The 26,962-nt window shown below is 45.2% G+C and overlaps 1 protein-coding gene across 1 annotated transcript in view; it reads left to right on the top strand.

The window, feature by feature from the left end:
• Positions 1-26,962, top strand: part of PRMT8 (protein arginine methyltransferase 8) — an 87,402-nt gene that overhangs the window by 56,381 nt on the left and 4,059 nt on the right. Inside the window, exons 5-8 of the mRNA XM_037166831.2 lie at positions 7,978-8,120; positions 8,745-8,832; positions 15,704-15,819; positions 20,599-20,749. Of these exons, the coding sequence (XP_037022726.1) occupies positions 7,978-8,120; positions 8,745-8,832; positions 15,704-15,819; positions 20,599-20,749 (498 nt within the window). The remainder of the gene's footprint in view (positions 1-7,977; positions 8,121-8,744; positions 8,833-15,703; positions 15,820-20,598; positions 20,750-26,962) is intronic.

Below are 26,962 nucleotides of genomic sequence, written 5' to 3'. Positions count from 1 at the left end.
CCCACACCAGGGATGCCCTGCTTACCCGACTCTGGCTCTGGCATATGGTGCCAGGCTACCCTTGCCTTCCCAAGCTTTAACACCTCACACTGGACTATTGTGACATCCATGCCACACCCCTCCCTGGGCAGCATGGAGGTTGAATTTGCTTGGCCCCACCTGATGGCTTTAGGATGGAATTGTTTCATGTTTCATATGTTGATGGCTCACACTTGATTCTGCTACTGAAGCAAAGGAAACATTATTGTCCTCAAGTGAAAGCCAGCCCTGTGCCCTATACCTGTTCCTACCCCTCATATACTCTGTGCAGAGGAGGAGGGGACTCCAGTCCCAGGGGAAAAAAGAAGGCAGAATTGACTTCGCCTCCTCTTCCCCGGGACAGCAACAGTGGGGTGGAGCCAGTGAGGTAGCCAAGATACCATGGACTGCAGAGCTCATCCAGCCGTGGCATTTGTACTAGAAGGACAGCTTAACTGCATGAATGCTTCCATGGAAATGCTTTTGAGATGCTGTGTCAGCCAGCATTCGTGTGGGTCTCAGGACTGTAGGTATAGAGACATAAATAACAACACAGAATATAAATACCTGCCACCCAGAATCAACCAACCTCTCTCCCTCTGCACCCACATACAGCTTAGGGCACATAACTTACATGTAGCTAGCTACACACTTCCACAGGGTCACCGGTAGTGGCCATGGCCATGTGGCCCTCACACAGCTGCTTCCACACTCATGGCCCCACATATACTCACAGCCTTCTCTGGGACTTCAGCACTGACGACGAGCATTTCCTCTCTTTCCCTGCTGAGAAAACCAGTTAGCTGTCGAGATGCTTACAAAGGTAGATTCATTTGTGAAATTTGACATGGAAGCTCAAAGATTGATACAATTTTTATAATTCTAGAAACAAACAAAAAAGCAGCTACAAAAAAGCAGAAAACTGAAAGAAAAAAGCATATCCCTCTTTCCTGTTCTTCCACTGTGTACATCCTAAAGCAGGTGTGTCATGGATGAAAGGGGCCTGAGCATAGCATGACAGCTGGGTGACAGTGGACAAAGGGGCCTCTGCCACATAATGTTAGGGAGGGTATTGCCACATCATGTCACCTTTCAGAGCTGCTTGCTCCCAATAGAGGAGATGTGTCAATGAACAGCTGACAGGATTGTTGGGGAATTAGTCACTTTCATACAAAAGTGACTAATATGGGGCCTTGTGAGTAGTAGGTGCTTAACAAGCATGAACTATAGATTCTTTTAGGCTTAACGTTCTACACTTGCTCTTTCTGGGCTGCATAGCTCCAAGCGTCTTATAGACGGTGCTTGACGTGTCTGCTCCTGTAGCGATTCCCTACTCTGCAGTCACCCAGTGCCGGCATGTTCCTTGGACAGGTTCTCACCACTAGTCTTTCTGAGAGCCGTGATTGTTAGAAAGCACTGCCTTCCACTGAGGTGGATTCTGCCTCCTTGAGACCATCCCAATGCTCCTTTGGAGCCAGGCAGAGTGGGGAGACTCCTTCATATGGCTGCCTCCCTCTCACACCCCCAGGCTGCACGCCCCAGTCCCTTTACCCTTTGTGCTGGATTCAGTCATTTTCTTCTGCCCACGCCTCAGCATCTCTCTTGGCCTTGAAGAGTTGGGCTAAGAAATAAACATGGCTAGGCAACTGGCCCCAATGCTGTACTTATAGTGATGTGGCTTCTGTTTCCATGAGCAGGTGTGAGAAGGGCCATGTCACCCTGGTATCGAGACAGAATCCACTACAATTGCCTATGTCACCAGCAAGCTGTAGCTCCTAACCTGTATCTGCTCCGTGGATGTGTGGAATCTAAATTGAGTCCTGTTTATTTATATTAAAGTCATGTTGGATTTGGTCCTTACAAACAGAGCATCACTCTTTGAGGTCATTGTTCTCTTTGATAAGTGCCCTGGGGTGGATGTGGGTGCTTCTTCAGACTGGTGCACACTAAACTCTTAATCTGCACCTTGGAATTCCATCAGGTCACCAGTTATGAACGCACACGATCATTTGTCATCTTCCCCATTAGGGGGCCGTGGAGACAAGGTCTTGTCAAACTCCCTTTCTGTGTCTCAGTTTCCTCATCTGTGAAATGGATATTATAGTGGCGTGTGCCTAATAGGGTCGTTGTGAGGTCACACAAATCTACTGACAATTTAATAATCCCAAGAGCCGATTGTTAAATTGTCAGTAGATTTGTGGAATGGATGAGGTTGCTGTGGTGTCTTGAAGCTGGCCACAGTGGAAGTACTTACACCACAGAAATCAGCAAATGCAAAAATCAGGGCTTCTTTTCTGGAGAGCCAGTTGTTGGGTGTGTATTGGAACGCCATTGTATAAAATACAACAGTACCTGGTGGGCAGTAAGCAGCCAATAAATGTTGAGTATTGTGATTATTCATTTATTAACTCAACTAGGAGCCATGTCAAAAGAAGACATGAGATGAGTCAGCTGTAATGGTTCTTAATGAACCTGTACTATTGCCTCCTGGCAGTTGTTACTTCCTTTCCCAGCTGCTCGGGAGGCAGGCAGCTGAAAGTCTCAGGACTGGGTTCCCCACACCTGTTCCTTCGGGCATTATTGTGCAATACTCCAGGCCTGTGCCAGGTGCAGGGGAGTCAACAGTGAATGGGACAGACAAGATCTTTGCCCTTGTGAAGCTTATAGTCTCACAGAGAAGACAGACATTAAAGCCAGTGAACACACAATGTCACAGCAGAATTAAAATTGTGAAAGCATTTGGAAACATGATGGAATCATTGAGAAAAATGGGGTACCCCCTTTCAACTGAGTGGTGACAGTGGCTTTTCCCCCCTCATGGAGCCTGTTGCTGAACACTGAACAGCACAGCACTAGGAAGAGGACGACCCTTTTCTGAGGTGAGGGCACTGAAACTGAGACTCAAGAGAGAGGTCAGCATGCTCAGAGCGGGGGGTGGGGGGGTGGGGAAGGGTGTTCACCCAGAAGAATTTCTGGTACAAATTCCTGGGGTGGGAGACACATTCTGTCTGTCACATCTATAACTGGTAAGTGAAACCTGGCATGCTTTTCTGAATCCCTGAGCCAAGGGGAAGCTTTGTTGTCTTCTACATTTCCACTGATTTTACCCACTCTGTCTACTACTACTCCCTTCTCAATTCCCTTGCCCTTGGCCCAGCCCACAAAATCCTCTGCCCCAACTGCCCCATACTAGTGGTTCTAAGTAATGCGTGACATCTTGGGGTAGGGACCAGTCCAGGCATGATTTCATTACCAGAGTGTTAGTCCAGCCAGTGCCTAGTGGAAGAGACATGCCAAGCAGGAGCTCTGGCCAGGGAAGGGCTCTGGCCAAAGATGAGAACTCCAACTAAGCAGATGAGACCCTCAGCCCTCAAGGGAGCCAGAATAGGCTAGGACATGAAGCCAGGCAGATTATGCACTGGGGACAAGGCAGAACCTCAAGCCTTATATTTGTGGATGAATAGAGGACTTGGGAAGAGACAGGAGAATGGTATTCAAGTTTCTATAATATTTTATATACCTGGCACCCAGAGCTCATTTGTGCCACTCCAGTTATGGGGTCTGTTGGCTTCAGGGTATGTTACGAGTGCCAGCAGATATTGAACATAATGATGTTGGTATTCTTTTTGTCCCATCACCACTGGCTTAAGAATGGGATGGAGTCTGACTTTGTAAGAGGTTTATCCATGTTTGACCCTGGAGAAGACAAGGGTGGGAAGCCACAGTGGGGCTGATGGGTTCTACCTCTCCTCACCCTACCAGCCAACCCTTCCAGCCTTCAGGGAAAAATGGGTTGTCCTTGGTCTCTCTGATTTCTCCCCCCCCCCACCATCCCCAGCACTTGCTTGGTGTGCACAATAGTCCCATGAGGTGAGTGAGTCAGATATTCTGATCATTTGCAGATGAAGAAAAGGAGTCTCAGGGAGGTTGGTAACTTGTACATAACAGGCCTAGGTTTGGCTCTACCTTCTGATTTCTGTAAACTCCAGTTCTCTCATTAGGCAAATGGAACAATGAGACTAACCTCACTGTTTCCTGTGAAGATTATTTGGATAATATATGTGAAATCACTCTGTAAGCTGTTATTTAACTGCCAGTAATTTTTTTACTATCATAATTAGGACTAGTTTAAAAACCTTTAATCTCTGAATCCAATACCCTTTCTTACCAAAATTGCTTATTCATCCATCATTTATTCAGTAACAATCTTTGAATGTTCACAAGGAGTCAGGTGCTCTACTGGACCCTGGAAATAGAAAGATAAAATAGACAATTAAGAGGAGAGCATAGGCTAGAGGTAAATCAGGCCCTCAGAAGGTGTGCGGCAGGTGGTTGTCACCACCAAGGGTGTGTGAGCAGTGTGGCAGGGGACCAGAGGGCAGCGTGTGGCTGTGCTAAGTGGGGGACTGGCACTGGGGAGTCTCCACCATCTCATAACGTGCTCCCTGGCCTCGTGCTCACAACTCTCCCTCTCCTGTGGGACAAGTTTCACTCCAGGAAACCTTGATGGGTCTACAATAGGGAGACTGCTAACACTAACCTGTGGGGCCTGCTAACTCTGCTGAACCTGCTGGAGGCCCAAATGATATCATGCCTGATTTGTAAAAACAACAACCCACAAAACAAAATAACAAAAAAAATCTAAACTGTTAAACAAAGTACCATAAATTAGAATGACTAAATTTATGTAATAACTAATTGAGACAGAAGGAAAAAATAATATCACCAAAGACAACCAAAAATCAGAATTTCTAATTTGTAAGTTAGAGGGGAAATCTCTTAATCTGGAGTGTATTGCTTCCTGTGGTGTATTTAATTACGATTAATTACTCTAAAATTTATAAGCCAGGGTTCTATCACACCTAGTTGAACAAACTTTCCATCATCCTTACAGAATAAAACTACAGCACTAGAGAGTGACCTCAGTACGACCTTGGGCTGACAGTATTTGTCACGTGGGGTCCAGATGAGGAGTGAGCCCGCAGCCCATTGCTGCTCAGAACCTTAAGATCAGTGGCTAAGATGCCCTTGAAGGGGCTTCATGGAGCAGAGACACCTGCCCACACAGTTATTTGAGTCAACCCAGTGCCATACACTGGCCAATAACCCCTAATTAATTGCCACAAACTCCACCATAAGCAGTAGCATTTTGCAGACTGGGAAATTGAATCTCATAGTTCAAGTTGTTATTGGCAGAGACTACACAAAGCAGAAAGACTACTACTGATGACACAGCTGGGTCCATAATGACAATATGGCCTCTTTTTAAAAAATCGGACTTGAAATATTGGTACAAATTCGAGTAGAACTGGGCATTGCAGGCACTATTTCTTTATCGATGTCCATTAGTCCCCAAACATGCAGAACACCTTTTATTATACATGCTCACCACATATTTAAAAAAATGAAAGTATTTGGAACTGCGAAGCATCTTCAGGATTTTCAGATTCAACCTCCCTTCTTTTTTTTTCTTCCAGTGAGGAAACTGAGGCCCCAAAGGAGGGAAATCAAGGCTAGCTGTAACAAGGGCATACATTGTCTGCCACCAGGACCCCAGCATAAGGTTGTGCAGGTTGGGCACTGCACAAAATCAACTGGGTGAGGGGATGGATGGGGCATGTAGTCCAGTCCACAGCTGCACTGAAGGGAGGTGTGTCTCTTTTGTTTCACAAAGGGACCATCTACTCACCCAGCCAAGTGGGGGCCATGTCTGCTCTGAGAAATGTTTGGTTACATAAGAGTGATATTAAATGAACAGAGGCACAGATTGCTAAGCGTTTTATAGGGTTGATTCCTTCTGCCTTTTTGTAAGCAGAAATGGCGTGATTTTTGCTCTTCTGTGACCTACTGTATCTTTGTTTCTCTGTATGTTTATATTTATATTGGCAAATGGGTAAGAGGGCTAGTGCAGAGAACAGAGGCAGCACTCGCCCACCCTGGGGGCACCCAAGTTATGTTCCATACATACCTGTCTGTCAGACTAAACTCTAAGTTCTTGTCCATTTCTGCTTCTTGGAGTCCAGTCTATCATCATGGTCAACCTTGTACAAGGACCCAGGGTGGAGGTCATGGGGCACCACAGGCAGGAGAAGATATCTTCCTGGGCCATAGGGAGGCCATGGTCTAATGCATCTGTTCATTCACTCAGTAGTAACTTTGAATGTTTATACCCCACAGACACTAGGGGAGAGCCTTCAAGAAATGTGCACAGAGAAAAAAGTAAAGGGAGGCCATCAAAACACTTTTAAAGTGTTTATAAAAATAAGACAAACCAGGCTTTGCATACAAATGATTAAGCAGGTGGATAAGGCATATTTGTCCATTCTTTTTCAGAATAAGAAATTAATTAGACACTCTGCGTTTTCAAAAATCTTTTACTTTGTCCTCTTGTGAATTCTCTTGGTGCTTCCTGGGCCCTGCTCTAGGTTGAGTTCTTGCCCATGGGTCTCAGAGCCCCCGGAGTAGCAGAACTTGAACATTTACTCCTCCCATTCACTTCTAACCTTTTGGAAATGACAGGCCCTTCCTGGGGTAGAGCTTTTGAGCAGTAACCACAAGGGTCACATGAGCCTGGGCCTCAGTCTGGAGTAATCTGGGCCAATGTACAGCTGCCCTATGTCTGACTCCTTTTAGAGGAGGCCTTATCTGATTAAGCCTTAATTAAATACCAGATATTGGAGAGCAGACCATCATCAGAAACTGCTAGTGGGCACTTCATCACCTGCATTACCCACTGTGAAGACAGGAAATAAAGCCAGTGACCTGTGTGGCCTTTGCCATCTAGAAGCCTACAATTTGAATTCATTTTAGTGAAACTGAGATTCAGAACAGATGTAAGTTTTTTTTTAAAAACTCCTGAGTCAGGCCATTGTTCAATTTTTCCAGCAAAGCTCAGGCATTGTGTAATTTTTCAGAAGATGACACAAAAAGAGAGTTTCAGAGCATGAGCATGTGTAATCTTTCATAGGAAATGTTCAGATGAAACCAGCCAACCAATCCATCACCCTGTCAATTTCACTGCAGCATCCAAGAGAGATTTTGCTCTGATCTTTTCAACAATGAATACACAAAGAGACTCCAAAATTAGGTGTACGTGTATGTCAAACCAATAAAAACCCAACTAAGAAGTTTTTCCTGCCATAGAAGGACCAGAGGGTCTTGGAAGTGACTCATCAGAAGCCACTTAGAGCAGGGGCTTGGTCCTCGACCTGTCCCCTTCAATTCCCTATGGGCGGGTCAACAAGGGGGAGATGCCAGATAGGGTCTGTGCCCTGATCCTGGTACTTCACATATGTTACTTCATTTCATCAGTACAGCCACCTGCTAAGTAGATGTCACTTTCCTGAGTTGTTCTCTAGGGAATTGGAGTTTGGTTTAGTTAAGTAACTTGAGAAAAGTAACACAGCTAATAATGAGACTATCCAGCACTCAAATCCAAGTTTCTCTGACTGCAGAGCCCATGCTCTTGTCAAAACACTAAGTTGCCTCCCTCATGAACCGACTGGGAGATGAGCCCTGGCTGTAGACAGATGCAGGAGCAATAGAGGAGTTGCTCCAGCCTTCTTCTGGTTTGAATTGTCACAGGAGCTTAACATGGGGTGGGGGCCATGAGAAGGGCATTAGAGTCATGGCATATCAGACCTGAGCTCTATTTCTCAGCCACCATGTAACCTCTCTAAGCCTCAGTTTCCTTAGTGCTAAATAATAAGAATAAAGTTTATTTCATAGAGTTTTTGGGAGGATTACATAATATTATGTATGTTGTGGGTTTAGCACAGCCCAGCACATAGTAACTGCTCAATGCATTTTAGGGGCAAAATGTGCAAGTAGCTTTCAGTTCTCTCATCAACTACATGGTGAAGGGTGAGGTATGTCCCATCCCAAAAATAGAACCAGAACTGAGCTAAAACCTGTAGAACTGGCTTTGCCAAGTGTGGCCTCGGGGTTCTTATTTTCCAGTCATCACCATATTTAAGGGTAAAGTGGAAGAGGTGGAGCTGCCTGTGGAGAAGGTTGACATTATTATCAGCGAGTGGATGGGCTATTGTCTCTTCTATGAGTCAATGCTCAACACAGTCATCTTTGCCAGGGACAAGTGGCTGGTAAGTGTCCTGCATGCTTTGCCCTGTTGGTCTCTGGCTGTCTTTCTGCTATACCATTGCCCTAGAGTCTAGGAAGAATATGCGGTCTTGGGCTAGAAGGTCACCTTTTCCAGTTCCCCCTCTTTAAACCAGATCTGCTTCATGGAACAGAACAATCGTCCCTGAGTCCAACATATCCAGCTGTCACAATGTTCTTCTGTAGGTCTAACCTTGTCTTCTTTTGCCATAATAGAAACTCATTCTGTGTTGTCAAGACAAAAGTTATTTTGGTCAACAAATACTTAGGGTTGCATGGCTGCCAGAGAGCCAAGAGTGCTTCTGATCTTGGCTTCTCCAGGTTGAGAGGTCATACCATCTTCCACTGTTCCACAATGGACTTATCCTCACCCCTCCACACTCCCACCACTTGATCGGCTCTGTCGATTCCACCTGGGCCCCCAAATTCTCCTTGCTCCAAAATAAAAGGGGAGCATTGCCATCTGAGCCCTAGGTGACAGTCTGCTGAATGAGAAATGTTGGTTGGCAAGGGGATGTCTGTCAGGTGACTCTATGTGCAGTTCAAAATGTGATGTCTTTGTCAGGTGAATAGATTACAAGACCCATTTCCCCACAATTCATCAACAGAAACCAGGAGGGCTTATGTTTCCAGACCGGGCAGCTTTGTACGTGGTAGCAATTGAAGACAGACAGTACAAGGACTTCAAAATCCACTGTAAGTCACCTTTTTGTGCTCCACTGGGACATGATTTATTTATTTATTTATTTATTTTTGCCCATTTAGGGTGGGAGGCATTTCAGTGGGCTGGAGATGAGCAGCTAGTCTATAAACACACTGCAGTGTCTGTGGAGTTCCCCTGACTCTCCCTGGGTCCTTCTCTCTAGTCCCATGGGTGGGAGGTCTACAGAGAGAAAATAAGCAATACACCTGATATAAGATAAATATCCTGAGGTGAGAGAATAAATGCAATGTGAATGAAAAATCAATTGAAGCCACAGAAGCTGAGCTTTTGCAAAGAATAGCGGGCCAGGTGGCTAAAAGTCTACCACAGGGGTCAGAAGTGATAGGTCTTTAGCCAGGCCAATCATTCTGACTCCTGCCTTCATAGTAGTCAAGCTTATCAAAATGACATTGGTTCTTTTTCACACTAAGTAAAATGTGCATTCTTCTCTGAGGTTCTTTGGGGGAAACAGTGGGGGTGGGAAGATATGGAGGCAGCACATGTGTGCGTGCGTGCCTGTGTGCATGTATGTATGTGCAGTGAGGGAGACTCGTATCCAAACCTGTATTCATAGTGCTTTTATCAGTTGAAAACATGTTCTCTTAGGGTAAAAAATCCAGAAAATGTCTTGATTGTTTTATCTGGTTCAGAAAGGATTGCTTTGTTCTATTTAATTTAAAGGATAACATTTCTCAGTGACACAAGCCTGATCTTGAATGAGATTACAGCAGAACTTTCCTTTTATAAGGCCAGAAATGGCCATGTCTCCCCAACAGAAGTAGACTTGACTAAGGAGCAAAGAACCCCTCCTCACACAAGTATCACACACACAGTTTAGCCCAAAGCACAATGCAGAAACACCTGAAGTCCCATCAACTCAGCAGATCTGGAACTCCTGCCCCTCCAGTGGTTCATCCCTCTTTGCAAGATGACTGTGTAGGGGTCACAGTCCAAGCAGATGAGGAAATGCCTCCTGCTCTGAGAGACTGAGACTCAGTAGGATGGCAAGTTGATTCACAGAATTTCCAACAAACAGTTGTTAGTGCCACTGACAAGACCTCAGCTGGACTATGCTATGGAATGTGTGCATTTGTGTGTGTCCATACCCTCAGAAAGTGTAACATCAAAGCATGGATCAGAAGACAGAAATGGGATAGTTGTTTGAGGCTCTGTGCCCTCTGCTTCCAGCCACTCTGGCATCATTTCCAACATTTGATGAAGATTGAGAAGATGGCTCAATTAGATGACCATGCTTTGAAATCTGCTGGCCTTGGGTTCAAATTCTACCTGGGTCACTGAGCAAATTACCTAACATCCTTGAGCCTCAGTTAGAGAAAATATCACTAATCCTATAGCCCTTTCATGAGAATTAAGAGTGAGAACACAACAGTTCTTGGTGCTACAGGGCACCAGACTGGTCTAGTCTCTGCCTGTGTCAGTCACTAAGCTTCTTTCTGCTCCTGGCTCTGGCAGGAGAGCCTCACTGCTATACTTTCTGGCCTCCAGTGGCTCACAATCTGGGACAGATGTGATCTCACGGTAGATTGCAGGAACAACTCAACAGTGAACATTGATGAAATAAATGTATGTGTACATAGGACACAGTTTGCCCTCAACAGTGAACATTGATGAAATGTATGTGTACATAGGACACAGTTTGCCCTGGAGCTGCATTATAATGCTGCTTTTGGAGTTCTTGCTGTGTAACTGTACCAAATAATGTTTTGAAGAGAAACTTTAAGTGCATTCTTCATTCTCATGTGTACTTAAATATTTATTGAACTCCATCCCTGGGCATAGCTCCTTAAGGAACTTCCTCATGGCTTAAAAGCAAACATATCTTTTACTCCACTCTTCCCTGGGTTGTGTTTGGGAACCTCTGGCAGGTGCACCTGGTCATGAGCCTGTTGGGGCCAAAAGAGGGCTGGGCAGGCTCTGAGAGCTACTAGGGGCAGTACCAATACCCAAGTGCCAGCCGAGAACTGGAGATCATGTGATGTAGCCTTGCACTGCCTATTGCAATTTTCATAGCTCCTGGGAAACAAAAAATGGAAAATCAGCCTCGTTTTTTTCTTGTGAAATGCTTGCTGTGTAGTATCTGTCAAAAAACAAACAGAAACAGAAATTAAACACCCATTTAAAATTTATTTTAAATACTGCTAAGTTTTTCTGTTGGAATGTGTTTTATAAATGATCTGTTTTTGTTTGTATGAAAGGAAGCAAAGCCATTTAGAAATCTGTTTCAAATAAATGAAGATTTTGGTTACTCTGAGTTTTAAATCAAAAGTAAGCATAAATGTTTCTGGTTGCTAAGGGAACAATAGTAAGCAAATTTCAGTTGGCTGAATAACCTGCTAAAAGAGAAAAATCTTGAAGTGGGGCAGGAGAGTGAGACATGCCCAGTCCCTTTCCGAAAATAAATTGTTAGGAAAACAGCCTCCTTTCCTCTCCTCTTCTCTCCCCACCTTTCCTCTCCTTTCCTTTCTCAACCACATTGCAACATGGGAACACAAGAATGAGAGAAATACAGAATCTGCCCTCAGTTTGATCACCAAATACTAGAAAATACATAAAAAGTGAGACAAATGACTGACATATACTAGGCTTGTAATGCATATTTGGTTGAGTGAGTGCATGAGTGAACAAATGAAGGAATAAAAGTAAGTCAGCAGAGGAATATGCAAGGTGTCCTGTCTAAACCTGAGAGAGGGCAATCATTTGTTTAAAATTTCTACTATAGAGGAGAATTATATAATCTCAAAACTGGGAGAAAACTTGGTGAGTGTTCTGTTTGATTCTTTACCCAATACATGAATCTCACCCAATCCACCAATCTACAAAATGCTGAGTGTTGGAGTGATGGACACAGCTTCCTGGATTATGGGAAAATGCAAAGGAAGGTCTGTTGAGCTATTGGTGCCTGCAGCTGGAGGGTGGAGGCAGTACTTCCTGCAGGGCTGAGCTGCTGTCCATGGTTTCTCCTCCACTTTCACCCCCTAAATCCGGAGCTCTAGTCTCTGGCTCTGGGCTAATTAATACATGGAGTTGACTGAGTTCCTAAGACTCTAAAATATATAAAACTATTGTAAACACCTTTTCTTCTGCCTAGAGGAGAAACTAGAAGTGGAGCCTGGTGGCACTTGCTCTGTTCTTCTCCAAGGTGGTCCCATTAACCCTAGCAGAGAACCACCAGTTGCTGGGGCCAGGGTGGGGAGGGAGTATATAGCTATAGCTCTTGCCAATGAAAAGTAAAGTTTGTTTTCCACTACTTCATATTTCTTTTCCTCCGGCTGCTTTTGAGATTTTCATCAAAAACACTCATCAACTGATATTCATCAGTTGGATTCCAATGTGTGTAGGTGTGGGTTTTTTTTTTGTTTCTATCCACTTTTGGTTCTATGGAATTCTAGGATCCATGTGCTGATGATTTCATTAGTTCAGGAAAAATTTCAGTTATTATCTCTACAAATATTTTATTCCTGCCTGATTATCTTTCTCTTCCTCAGGGACTCCAATTACACATATGTTAGAAATTGTTTGATATTGTCCCATTGATCTTGGATGCTCTGGTTTTTTGTTCGTTTTCCTCTGTTTAAGTTTAGATCATTTTTATTGACCTGTTCTCAAGTTTATTATTATTTCCTCTGATAGATGTGTCCATTCTGCTAATAAGCTCATTGCAAGAATTCTTTGTCTCTGGTACTGTGATTTTCATTTCTAGCATTTCCATTGGGTCTTTTTTATAAAGTTTCCACCTCACCAATGAAATTCTGTAACTTTTGTGTATGTTTTTCCATTATATTTTTAAACATATTTAGTATAAGTACTCTCAAGTCTCTGTTGAATAATTCCAACATCTGAGCTACCTCTGAATCTGATTTTATTGACTATTTTTTCTTTTGGTAATGAGTCATTATTTTTCTTTTTTATGTGTCTTGTAATTTTTTAATTAATGCTGGAAATTGTCAGTAAAAGAATAGTAGAGATAGAAGAATCATATTTATTCCCAGAAAAGAACAATTCTCTTCCTTTACCAGGCAGTTAAAGTGATCAAGGTAGTGGATGGTTTTGGAAGGTCTGCACTTTGTTTTTGCTTTCATTACATTCATTGCACCATGATGCAGTCCTTTTAAATAGTTTATTATAATCCTTAAAAGTTTCACAGACCCTTCTGATGTTATTTTTTAAATCAACAGAAAATTAATAACAATATTTCCTGGTAGCCAATGTCCTTTACTTCACATTCACTCATTCAATAGACAAGACAGAATTGCAACAAAAATTAATCTGCTTGATTTGTGTTGTCTTCCATCCCTGCTCCGCTCATGTTCAATGGGAACTGCTAATGGGAAATGAATGGTCAGCAGGAAGGAGAGGAAAAGTTCTAATGTCCCAGGTGATGTGTCTCCTGAATAACTAAAGGTAGGGTAGTGTGGCTGGGGACATAAGACATGAACTAACACCTGAAAAAGAAACTAAACATTGGGTATTATGAAGCAGTATAGACATAAAATATTTGGGAATGAATTTCAATTAAAAAGCAGCATCTGAGCATCTGTGGGCCCATGTGGTGCCAGAAGCTGTGCAGCAGGTGCTGAGGGTATAGGAGTGGTCCCATGGCTGGGAGTGGCTGCAGAAGGCCCCAAAGAGGCCTGCGACTTTAGGCTCACCACTGCAGGACTGGAAGGGACTTTAAAGATTATCTAACACAAAGCTTTCCACACTTTGGTCATAATTGCCTACATAGATTTGTACAATTCCAAATTTGGGAGTCCCAAGTCTGGAGATCCTAATTCAGTAGGTCTGGTTGGGGCCCAGGTATCTATTTTTTTACAAGTGTCCCAGGTGATTTTGGAACACAGAACTACTGAACCAAGCTCCTCACATCACAAACAAGCCCAGAGAAAGGTTTGATCTGACTGTGGTCACACAGCTTGAGTGGTAGCAAAGCCAAAGCTCAAACGACATAATGAAAACAGCCACAGTCAACTGCTTTCTACATGCCAGACACTGCCTTACACACTTTGTGTTTGTTATCATGTTCAATCTTCATAATAACTGTAATTATCATAATCTCCATTTTAAAGAAGGAGAAAGCTCTTTGAGAGGTTACATTCTTGTGAAGGTAATGTAGCAAATAAGTGGCAGCACCCAGATTTGAACTCTGAAGCCCAGGCCTTTAACTATTACACACACAGACTCTCAGGTATTCACCCAACACTTGCACTAAACCTCAATTTGTGCCTCAGCTGAGAGACGAAGCAGGAGCATGGCTGCCAGCCTCTTAAGGAAGGGTCATAAAGGAAGGCAGTGTATCTCAGGGCGCATGTGACACTGGGGAGAGGGTGAATAGCTACTTCAGGATCTGCCAGATTCTAGGAGGGTCTTCTCCAATGAAGTCCTGTTGCCCACCAAGCAGCTTCCTTCTAGAAATGTAGGTTTTGATTGGGAATTTGGCACCAGCCTTGGGAGATTTAATGGGACATGAGTGGCATTGTATGCTCACCCAAAATTTCACGATTGCTTGCCCTCTGGGAGATGATTATTTTCTCTGCCTCTTCTCCCTGAGGAAGTACTTTGTCTGCCTTAGAAAAGAGTGTGAGTCAAAGGAACAGCTTTCACTGGCCGTCCTTTGTTCCCTCCTCACATACCCTCTCCCCCAAACACACAGGGACACAGTTCCCTCAAATACCATGTATGTGATGAATAGTTTAAAAGGAAATGTATTCCCACAGATTTTACAGAAAAGCACTTCTATTTCAATGCATGTCTAAGCCTGTCTGAGTAAACAGACAAATGAGAGTCAGATGCTTAGTAACTGATGCCTCTGCTCAGACCCCCCTCTGCATTGTGCAGAGAGAAAATTGTCCCACATTGGCTTGAGGGACAAGCTGGGTTTGATCCCTAGCACCACCATTTCCCTGATGTGTGACACTGGGTCCAGCCAGGCATGAGGGCAGGTGCCAACTCCTCCCAGCTCTAGGTCTTCATGGAATATCTGGGTAGCTGAAGTGAAGAGATTAGCCTGGGCTTGGCAGTTACTCAGTGATGGCAATGATCATCATCTTTTAAGGGTGCTCTTGGGCCATTGGTCTTGCATTCATTTACTCACCAGTCCTGTACCCTAAATCTTTCTCTGTCTCAAAGCATCTCATGAGCTTCCCCAAGGGGCCAATGAGCATCACTGGGATGGCTTGTGTCCCACCTGGGGGATATTTCTTATGGGACAGCTCCTTAGCAAGTGCAGCATGGCATATGAGAAAGGTAAAGGTGCTCATGGGCACACCTGCATTTTGCAGTTGAGAAAATTGAGGTTCAGAGAGGTTAGGGAATTTGTACAAGGGCTTGGCCAGTAAGTGGTGGTGCTGAGGTTTAGCCTCTTCCACTTTAAAAGCCCAAGTTCCTCTGTGCTGCATTAAAGGTTCAGTGGGTGGGGACGAGAGAGGGGAGAGAGATGGGCCTTCTAGGCTTGAGCAGGGCACTGACCTTCTGTAAGAGACTTCATAGGAGACCGCTAGCTCAGAGAGAGAGAGGAAAGTAGGTACAGGAAAAGTCAGGTAGTTTGGGTTCTAGCACTGGGCCTGTGGCATTCTAGCTGTGTGACCTTAGAGAAGTTTCTCAGCCTCTCTGAGCTCCAGTTTTCCTAACCATAAAGATGGACCTGTACACATGACATAGTGTGAATGAGCATTTGGCACATTGCAAAGCTCTCCATCCAAATGAGCCATTGTTCTCCTATTCTGATGCAGGAGAACATGGGCTGTTCCTCACCCTCTTGGGCACGCTGCACTCTAGTACTTATCAGGGTCTGGGAGACTTCTGGGGGTCCTGTTGCTGGCCTCATGTTTTGCTCTATTTCCTCAGGGTGGGAGAATGTCTACGGCTTTGACATGACTTGCATCCGGGATGTTGCCATGAAGGAGCCTCTGGTGGACATCGTGGACCCAAAGCAAGTGGTGACCAATGCCTGTTTAATAAAGGTCTGCAGACTCATCCTGCTTGGGCCTGGGCATGCTGGGAGCCCAGCTGTGCCACCCTGGGGAGCAAGGGACCTGGAGTAAGGTCATTGCCAGCTTCTGCACAGCCCCAGCCTGATGAGGCAGGGCTGCCTTGGCCAGAGCCTCTGCCATCACAAGATGACCAGTCAAAAAACTGCACAGGGAGTGACTGGACTCCATGGTGACACAGCTGAGGGGAGGGAGTCACATGCATCCCTTATTGATGTTGGGTGCTGGGATGGGGTGTGGGAGGGGGCAATAGAAGAAAGGACACCTTAGAGGCATGAGGGTCTGCTTAGATTTGGGGAAGCTACTCCATTTAGAGGTGTGTGGCCTTCTTATGAAAGAAATTGGATAGTACCATCTGCTATGTCATCCTCAGTACACTCCCACGTCCTAGCACACATGGTACCATCCTAGGTGTTCCAGGTTGCACATTCTCTAACATGTTGTCTTCCAAGGCTTTCTTCAGTGCAGATGCAGACCACCTGGTGAGCATCCTTATCATACCAGTGCCTAGTATGGTATGATACATTATTATTAAAAAGTCAAGCCAGCCAAACTTGACAGATTAAAACTCAAAGCTCCCCTTGACCTCCTTGCCCCCTTTCAAATGCATGTTTCTCCTAGAGGGAACTGCTATTCACAGGTTGGATTGAGCTTTCCAGTTCTTTTGCTAAGTTTTTGCATATAGATATGTGTGTGTGTGTGTGCATAATGTTGAATCATAGAAACTACTTATATGTGATTGTTTTTTAAAATCTAGAAAAACATTAATTTTTTGTGGTTCAAGATGATTTTTTAATTAAAAATCTGGATTCATTTATATAAATGTTCCTCAGTCCACCCAGCCCTCATCTTGCTAAAACACACTTGTCTGCTCTGGTCCTGTAGGTAGCACATCTTTTCTGGAAACGCTGGGGTGGAGCACTGGGGCATTTACGGAGGATGAGGGGGGACGGGCTGGGGGCCACTGGGGACTCGGGGACATTTCTGAAGGACTAATGAAAACTACTGACTTGCCCAATGAGAACTGGCCCATGTCTCCAGACGTGGTCTTCCTCAGAACCGCAGTACTGGGTTCATAGAGTCATTGAAGCATTTAGAAGGCAACTCCGAGAGCAAATGAATGAGATGTGCCTCACACAGTTCTCATCAGACACTGCCTTCCTCTCCTAGCATCCTATCTGAGAGATCTGGCTTCACATCTAAGCCTCAAAACTCTCCACTAACAGGGTTCTTACTACTTCATAACACATCCCATTCCAGGTCCAGGCAGAATTGATTGTGAGCACATGTGTCCTTTAATTTCTCCCCACCAGCCCCTCTGTTCCTAAAGCCTCTCCCTTTGGATGACCTATACAAGAACCAGGAAAGTTTTCCCTCAAACATCTCACCACAGCACAAAACATTTCTGTAAATATTATGGAACAGATAGAAATCAACTGTGCTACTACATTTGCCAAAATGACACATGGTGGTTCTGTTTGACCATTAGGCAGCTGTATGATAAAATTCCTTCAGTGCTCTTGGGCCCCAGGTGGTTTTCTGCCCCTGACCAGGTGTGACATTGTGCCTCTGTACACCTGCTAGTCACACCGTGAACTGGCCTGCTTCCACCTACCCAGGTCACACTGGGCTTCTTCCTCTGCCTCATCCCAGCCAGGAACCAGCAAGGGGCTTCCCCTTGGTAGCACCTGGAAATCAGCCCAGGAAATCAGCCAGGCTCATGAAGGGGCAGCAAAGAGGCTGGAGCTCTGGGCTGCAGTCCTGCTCCTCCCCCTCCCTGTACCTGCTCTTCCTCTGTCCTCAGAGAAGGCTGAGGACTGTCTGCGCTTGCTTCCTCCACCAGGAGTGTGCCCCTTTGTCAGCTCTCTCGCTAATATGCTAAGCAACATCTTGCCAAGACTATTGGGAAAACACTTGCCCTTCTTCACACACTTAATTGCTATTTTCATGTTATTAACATTGCAGAGTGAAACACTCTGTTATAATTAAGACTCTGTTTTGACCACACTTCTGCTCCGAGACACCCATTTGTAATATTATTTAGTGGTGGGGATAGCAGTGACCAGGGGCTCTTCTGAAGTGACCTCAGAAGTGACCAGGGAATCTTCTGAGTCATTGATGCCTGTGGAGCCCTCCACTTGATGGGGGTCACCTGAGGCCAAGTCACAGGCTCTCTGAGGAGTCACAGAGATGCTATTGCTGCTGTGAAAAGAAAGAAACCTTCCAGCAAAGGGGTCTGGGTTCTGGACAGGCAGGATAACTGGGTATGACTCTATAGCCTTGGATCTGACAGGAGTGTGGAGCTGAGCCCAGAGGGGGTCTGTGTCTCAAAAGCCCAGCCACAGCTAATCCTGCCCTCAGAGACCACCCCGCCCCCACTCCAACAGACCCACTGCCCCCAGGGTTACCATTTGAATGTGTAGCTCCATTACTTCTTTCTAGAAAGCTTTCGTTCCTTCATCGGCCCCCATTAAGGTGCAAATATTGGCAGGACCTAGTGAACACTGTCAGCTAACACAGTTGACAGCTGACATTTGGTTGATGGATGGCTGATAGCAAGACCCTATAGAGATAGAATTCCTGCTAGTTGGGTAGTGTGTAGCAGGTGCTGTGTCACACATTAAGGGTGCACAGACTGATAAGGTGCACCCTCTGCCCCTACAGAGTTCCAGTGCAATGGCAGAGGCAAAGGGAAGATGGTGAGGCTGCTGAGATGAGCCAGAAGTAGGGTAGAAAGACCAGTCTGGGCTGCTGCCAGAGGGGACCAAGGGAGAGAATACCATGGCCCTTGGAAAGAGCCTGAAGCCTGGCTAGCTGGCTCTGACTATGAAGGAGGTGAAAAAGTCAGTGAGTGTAGACACTGTGAGCTAGTGGACCATGCTGATGCCGTTAATAAAAATACAGTCGGCCACAGCTTGCTCTAGGGGCTGTTGATCTGGAGGGAACCTCTGGACATGTGCCTGGGAGAGATAACATCCTGAAGGCTGACAAGCACCCAACCTATTCTGTGGGTGGAAGTTACAGAGATTGTTGTGAGTTCTCATTCATTATATAGAGGGACCTACCAATTGGAGGTGCCAGGAAGTGGAATCAGCTGCCTGGTAGGTAGTGAATGCATTAGCCCGAAGGTGTTCAAGCAAGCACCAGACAGCCACTAACTGAATGCTACTGGGGGGGGCTCTTGCCTTGGATACAGGGGACTGGCTTTCTAGTTCTGCACTTCTGACCCAGGGCTACCATTCCTTTAGTTCTTGTTTCCCAACGCTAACCTCCTGGAGAGATTCCCACATTCCCCTAAACTTTTAGTTCCACCTTGTCCCAATTAACAAGTGGAGCTTCAACTCCCCGAACATGTCAAGGCTGCTCACCTGAAACCACCACAGGGCTCTGATCTGCTGGCTCCCTTTGCCACACCTCCTCTTCCTCTGTCCTATGAATGCAGAGATTCTCCTTGAAGGCCCCCCGGATGCTTCACATCTGCTTTTCGATTTTTTTATCGTAGAAATACATAGATATAAGGACCATTTCTGTTATGTCACTTTGTCTCTTCCCTGCTCTTGTTTTCCACCCTCAGAACTCTCCTAATTATTCCCAATATGTCCCATCACCTAGGTTTCAGGGGAGCCCCTGGGGAACATTCCAGACACACAAATGTCTGGCTCTTGCAGTCTTAGGGATAGAGATACTTGCTACACACCCCCAACAGTGGGAAGTCCTTCCTTAGACCTCACTAGAAGCTACCTGGATGCCTCCTGGGTTCTTGGAAGGTTTGACTGTTTCACTGGAGCCAGCAAACAGCAGTTCAGCACTCTTCACATATAAAAGAACAGCACGTTGCAAACTGTCTTTTATTACACTTGTTCTCCACACAAGATTGATTTTCAGCCACTTCCCAACTAAAATTATTACAATTATTAGTTCTTCATTCTCCAGATAGAACTGAAAAATTTTGACCTCTTACTGCTTCCTTTCCTTCCCTCTCTTCTTCATTCTCTTCTTTCCTCGCTCTTCCTCCTCCCTCCCTCCCCCTCCCTCCATCCCTCCCCCCCCTCTCTCCCCACCCCCATCCAGGCATATTATAAATGGCCAGCAGAACTTCCTTCAGTTCAGTCTGTTACTGTGGGTGGAATCAGATCCTCACTCCTGTGACAATATTTGATGCCTCTTATTGCTGGGCACTTAAGTATCCAAAAATAGAAAAATGAGAACGAGTAGCCTCGTTCATTGGCATCACAGGAAGGACTTGATAAAGCACTGATATCTGTTTTGATTCAGTAGGGCTGGCATGCCCTCCCCTCCCCTCCTCAACCATCCCCACTCCACTTCGCCCCACCCACCCCTCTCAGAATCTGCTCCCAGGTGATGCCGATGCGTGTCATCCCAGCACCACACTGTGAGAACCACTAGATGAACACAGCGGTGCTGAGGCATTCCACTCTGAGGACATTTTTGTTGGATTTAGAGATGCTCTGTCTAATCAATGCTTCTTTTCTCTACCTTCCCCTCCTCCATCAGCCCCCACCCCCAGCAGATTTATCCTTTTAATGTCCCCCCTGGGTTCTGATTCATATCTGTTCACATCATTGCTGCACCATAGAAAGGATTAAGGGAACATCGGAGGGTGGTGGGTGGGTCTGGGAAGTCACCCTTAGAGTAATGACACCCTGGAGAGTTGGTGGTCAGTAGTGCCCCTCAGAGATGCAGACCTGGTGGAAGTGCCTAAGTGTGTGGCCTTCTCTCCTCTCTGGGCAGGAGGTGGATATTTACACAGTCAAGACGGAAGAGCTGTCGTTCACATCTGCCTTCTGCCTGCAAATCCAGCGCAATGACTACATCCACGCCCTGGTCACCTATTTTAATATTGAATTTACCAAGTGCCACAAGAAAATGGGTTTTTCCACAGGTGAGCCTTTTGGTATCATTCCAGATACACCCTTCCCCCATGCTGAGGCTTTGTGGAAAGTGACCCCGGGCTGGCCCCAACTTCTGGGAAGGACCTGGGCATTAGCCAGGGACCCTTACTTGGTATCTCTTAAGCCCTCTGCAGCTGTGAAGTAAGCAGAGTAGCTGCCTAAGGAGAAGGTAATAAAATTGTGGCTGGCATGGCTAGAGTTGAGAGTGTGTGTGAAGTGGGGAGTGGTGAGTGTTTGGACCCCTTAGCAAACGCACATTTGTTCATTTAGCATTTCTAGAGCATGTATTGTGTGAGGGGATAAGGAAACAAAGTGGAATTAAATTTCTCTCTCTCCACTGTCATGCCTTACTACAGATTCAGTGGACTGCAAATGGTGTCTCTATGTTCCTGCTTATTTACTACTTCCAACACAATCCATCCTCATTAAGTCCCTGACAGTGTTCCCCAAGGACTACCCATGTCTCCCTCCCAAAGCTTATTCAGAGGTGACTTGCTGCCTGTAGCAGATAAGCCCAAATGTCTTAGCTGGATAAGTGGGGGTCCTGCAACCTAGCCCTGGCCTTACCCCACTCCTCCAACCTCATTTCTTACTGCTCCTTTGCTTTGCCTTCCACCCCCATGCTGTTGCTGCCACTGCAAGCGCAGCACCTAGCAGTTTCCTGAACTCAGTGTGGCTTAAGTCTCTGGGAATCACCTCTGCACATGCCAACCCCTTGTCCATCCCAGTGTGTCTTGGGAGCAAGAGGGTCTCTTTGTCAGAAGCTTTCATCATCTCCTGCCATTACAGTACTGCAGACTGCATGGCTTAAAAAACAGAAATGTATTTCTCATAATTCTGGAGGCTGGAAGTCCAAGATCAAGCTGTCAGCAGGGTTGGTTTCTTCTAAGGCCTCTCTACCTAGCTTGCAGATGGCCGCCTTCTCCCTGTGTCCTCACATGGCCTTTCCTCTGTGTGCACACACCCTTGGTGTCTCTATGTGAGTCCTAATCTCTTCCTGAAAGGACACTAGCCAGATTTAATGAGGGCCCTCCCTAACGGCCTCATTTTAACTTAATCGCCTCTTTAAAGGCCCAGCTCCATGTAGAATCATATTATGAGGTACTGGGAGTTAGGGCTTTGGCACCAACTTTGGAAGGGACACAGTTTAGCTCATACCATCTCCCCATCCCCACCTCCTCACCGGGCCAATCCCAGCACAGGCCTCATGTCTCATGCTGGTATTACTCGATCCCCTCCTTCTCTCTTGGGTCAAGTTTAGGTGTCCTCCAGGTCCCCAAACACCCTGTGCTTAGGTCTATCATGCTGATGTTCAAATTGATGCATATACACAACAGCAGAAAGGAAACAAAGGAAAAAGTTCTCTCCCCATTCATCCCAGTTTCATACCTCAGAGACATATATTGGTAAGGATTTCTTTTGTATCCTTCCCAAAAAGTTCAATGGTGCACAGGCATGTACAAATCTATATACACCTTTTTAAAATTATTTTCATTTGAAGTAATTATAAACTTCCAAGAATTTGCAAACATAGTACATGCAGTTCTGTGACTCCTGTGCTCAGCTCTCCCCATTGGTGGCATCTTACATAACTAGAGTACAATATCAAAACTACAGCATTTTTTAAAAAAGCATAGGTTGGCTCATACCATACATACTACCTTCTGCTACCTTTTCTTTATTTTACAATATGTCTTGAAGGTATTTCCATAGCCTCACAGAGATACCTACTTTATTTTTTGAAGAACTATACCAGAATTCAATGTAGGATATGCCATCATTTATTCAACACTTCCACTCATTTTGCATCCCTTGGTTTCCTCATGAGTCAGGATCACATCTCTAGTGTTTGGCTTCTCTATTAAATATGTGTGTGAAGACATGCCTTCTGCCGTTTGGGTATATTCAGATTAATCATTCATGTGGAGTCTCCCTGGGAACTGGGAGCATGAAGTCGGGGGTGAGTGTGTGTGTGTGGCAGAAATAAATAGGTTCTACCAGAATTCAGGAATGTGATTATTGACTTCCAGAAGACATGGTGACAATGATCCTCTCTTACCTGTTGACAGAGGGGGCAAGGGACTTATTTAATCCCTCACAGAGGTTTTTTTTCCAGAACCTGTGTCTCCCAACCACCAATACTGGGGTTTTCTTATCTCCATCAGCCAGGCCAGTGCTTGTGCTCCCTGCCCTGGGGGGAACCAGAGAAGCCTAATCTGAATCATTACAGCTGTTACCCTTCTTAGAGGGGTAGCCTGCAAGCTCATCTTGGTGGGCAGGAACAGCCAGGAGGGGCATGGAGACTTTACCTGGGCCCTGAAGGATAGGGAAAACTCAGCCTCACAATGATGAAGGGGTGGGTAGTGAGAGGGCCAAGGAGTCTGCTTTGACACCAGGGCTGTGACTGGAGGCCAGGGGTGGTCACAGTGGCTGCTTCTGCCTCTACGACATCTGGGATGATGCCTTCCACAAGGCCTGCCCTGCTACAGGTGATGAGAAAGTCAGTGGGCAGGGGTACTCTGGAAAAAGTTCTGGCTTTTGAAAGCCTGAGTTCCAGCCCTGTAACTCTCTCTCAGCTGGGGTCCATGAGGCTAATCAGACAGCTCGGTAAGCCCTGTTTAGAGATGGCTCTCTGGCTCTGTGGTATCAAGGACAACATTCTGGACACTCCCCCTCCCCACTGTGGAGGAGTCTTTGTTAAATTCAAGTTCAGAACCAAAGACATTAGCCCTGGGATGCCTGGGAGATGGTGAGAATTTGAAGAGTTAAGTCTCCAACTGCTGATTCCCTTTCTTCCTGGTCACTCCCCATCATAGTCCCACACAAGCCCCTAGGAGAAAAATGATGATGAGTATGTTTCATAAGCTCAAAGACCTTGGGCAGATTGAGGTCTGAGGCTGATCGTCTGTCTTTTTTTGCAGTTTTGGCATTATGCCCCCTCCCCTGTGCACAGAATCCCAGGAGCTTAGGTTCTGAAAGGACATTCAGAGTTCCTGTAGTCCTCTCTTTCCTGTGCCATGGTGCAGAAGCACTCAAAGCGTGGTCCATGGACCAGCAGCATCACCATCACCTGGGAACTTGTTAAAAGTGCGAATTCTCCGGCCCTACCCCAGACCTGCCTACAGAGTCAGGAATCCTGGGGTGGGACCCAGAAATCTGTGTCTTAGCAAGTCCTGCAGGTGATTATGATGCACAGTCAAGGTTGAGAACCACTGCTCCTGTGCAAGCCTGCCTCGGCAAGATGGCTGAAAATTTGACCAGCGTTGACATCCTCTGGAAAGGCAATTCCGCTTTCTGACTATGGTATGCCTCCTGGCCTCCCCAAGACAGTGGGCCTGCTGGCTGACATGAATCCCTCCTGCTGCAGCATTTCCACATACAGAGAGATCAGGGGAAATGACATTATTTAGCTGCCGTCTCAGCCACCTGAGATGTCAGCATGGGGGTTTGCTTTCAGTACATAGCAGATGTCCTTGGCAATCAGCATAGGTTTGACACTGGGCTTTATGCAGACCCTCTGCATTCTGAGCACCAAGGAAAGAGGATTTCCTTTTTTGTTTTGAAGGAGCCCAGATGCACAGAATTAGGTTAATTTTAATTCTTGGTTCTTGACCTACTATCATCATTGGGTCCTACACGGTTCACTTTTTGCTTGTTTATGTACCTATATAATGAATACCTGTGAACTTACCACCTAACCCAATAACCAGAATAAAGTATTGTTAAAGTAAATAAAGTATTATTAAGTAGCATATAAACAGTAACTAGAAATAAGACTATTTATTATTGGAATGTAAATATATTCATTAAGAAATAAATTATTAGAATATAAATATTAACCAGAAGATATTATCAATAAATAAGATTATAATTAAAAATGTAAGTAAATTAATTCATAATCACATAATAAGTCCCTGTGAGTTCACCACCTAACTCAATGACTTAAATGCTATCATACCTTTCAATCCACCTGGATGCTCTGCTCCTACCCCTGCCCTCCCCCCATATCACCTCTAGACAAACACTATCCTGCATTTTGTGTTCCTTATCCCTTTACTATCTTAGAAAAGTTTTATCACATGATTAGGTAGGCCTAAACAACGTTGTATTGTTTGGCCTTAGCTATTTTTGAACTTCTTGCAAATTGTATTTTGCTTACATGGACCTTATTCATCAACCCCCAACTGTGTTTCCATCTCCACCAGCAGTATCTGGCTCTGGGGGACCCACAAGTCAAGTGCTGTGCAGCTTGAAAATGATCCCTGTTAATGGCCTGATGTCTCCTCTTTGCAACTCCAGGAAGGTGCCCAGGGTTCCAGGCTATGCCAGCCAGCAGGCCCAGCTGTCCCAGCCACCACTCTGGTGGCACATCCTAGACATGTAGGGGGAGGAAATTGGAACTGGATCCCTAGGGCTGCTGTATGGTAGGTAGAAGGGCAGTAGGCTGAGTAGAAGCAGGCCTGGATTTGAGTCCCGGTTTTTCCAGGATCAGCAAGGTAGGGTGATTGGGTTCTGCAGGTGGCCTTGAACAAGTTACTTTCTGGACCTTGGGCTTGTGATGTGTGAAATGACACCATTGGACCTAGATGGCTGGCAGCCCTTTCTAGCTTTGCCATCCTATGACACTGAGTCATTTTCTCAGGTGAAAGAAGCTTCTTGTTGTATAGTCTTTAATTCTTCAAACAGCTTGTGAACCTTCTAAGGAATATAATTACAAATTTACAGCTCAAAAGAGTATTATATTTCATTTAGCCATTGGGAAGTAAAACAGGAAGCAGGATTCCACTTCCACTTCAAAAGCACCAGGAAAATTCTGTGAGAAGCCGCTGCTGTTGGTTTCCATGGCCCACTGGGGTCACATCTCATAGGGGGCCTCACTCAGGTAGTAGGATCTGAGGTGGGTAAGGCTGTTTTGGTTGCTGTTCCCTAAATTTAGTACCATATCTGGCTCATGATAGGCATCTTCAATAGATGACTGTTCAATGAATGAATGAATGCCTATGCACTGGAAATGCTACAGGCAGTACTGGCCACACTCCCTTCGAAATACAAAACACAAGCTGTCCATATTCCAGAACTCAGAGAGACTGAGGGGAGGGGCTTCACGGAGGGAGAAAAGGGGTCCAGATATTGAGAGTATGAAGGTATCTTCATAATAGGGAAAGCTGAGGGCAGAAGAGAAGAAAATACCTGTTTACTGAGAATTCTAGATGCCTCCACAGCCCTGTGGTGAGCGCTAACCCTTGTGCACAGCAACTTTCTGGATGCTTCCCCAGGACATTCTAGACCACTAGAGTCCAGCAGCACATCCTTGCAGACCAGAGCCTGGATAAGTAAAATGATATATCATTCTCCATAGTGATGAAATAACCCCTAATACTTAGTAATACCCTAACATAGGCCTAATATGTTGTAGGTAGGGTGACCATAGAATTAAGAACACCTCTCAGAGTGAAAGGGAGTGCTATTAATAATTATGCCAGGAAAACAGAAGTGAACTGGACCTATCCTTGGTATAATGGAAGGTTTGTCACCTTGGTATACAGGGTTCATCAGAAGTAATGCCTGCTTGAGTGTGGTTGGTAGGGTAATAATATGAGTGTAATAATTTATAGTTTTAATTTGAACATTTCACCTAAAATGTCATATGGTATGCTTGAGTGTGATATTGTTATGTTACAAAATTACATGCTTGTGATTTTGTAATAAAAGGGGGGGTTTTATTTATGCCGGACCCTATATCTTTCCTCCATTCTCAGCCCATTTGAGCTTCACAGTGCCCCATGATCTGCAGGTGTAGAAGACCAGCCCCAGGGTCATGGTGCAAACATGCATCAAGATGGGAAGTGAAAACTAGTCCTGTTGTTGCCTAATTGTGTCCTTTCCACTGACACTCGCCCAAGAGGTGTTATCAGATAGAAATGATTAGGTTTGCCCGGTGATTTCAGTCATAAGCTATTCGTCTGCTTCACCTAGAGGAGATTTTTAAGTCCTGGAAAACCTACTCCCTCCCAACTCCCCAGAAACACTGAATTTAAATCCCTAGTAGACTGAAAACATCTGAATTGCAATAAGTTTCTTCTGAACATCTTGCTGGAGGATTTAGGACTAAGACTGACTTAGATAATTATTCTGTAGCTAATGGACCCATCATGGAAATGAGATATCTGGGGATGTTCTTAACCTTTTGATGGTGATGTTGG

Source organism: Artibeus jamaicensis, unplaced genomic scaffold, assembly GCF_021234435.1.
Source record: "Artibeus jamaicensis isolate MK-2021 breed Jamaican fruit bat unplaced genomic scaffold, CSHL_Jam_final contig_1028, whole genome shotgun sequence".
NCBI classification, from domain to species: Eukaryota; Metazoa; Chordata; class Mammalia; order Chiroptera; family Phyllostomidae; genus Artibeus; species Artibeus jamaicensis.
Note: the sequence above shows the minus strand (reverse complement) of the source record. Positions and strands in the feature narration are given on the sequence as shown.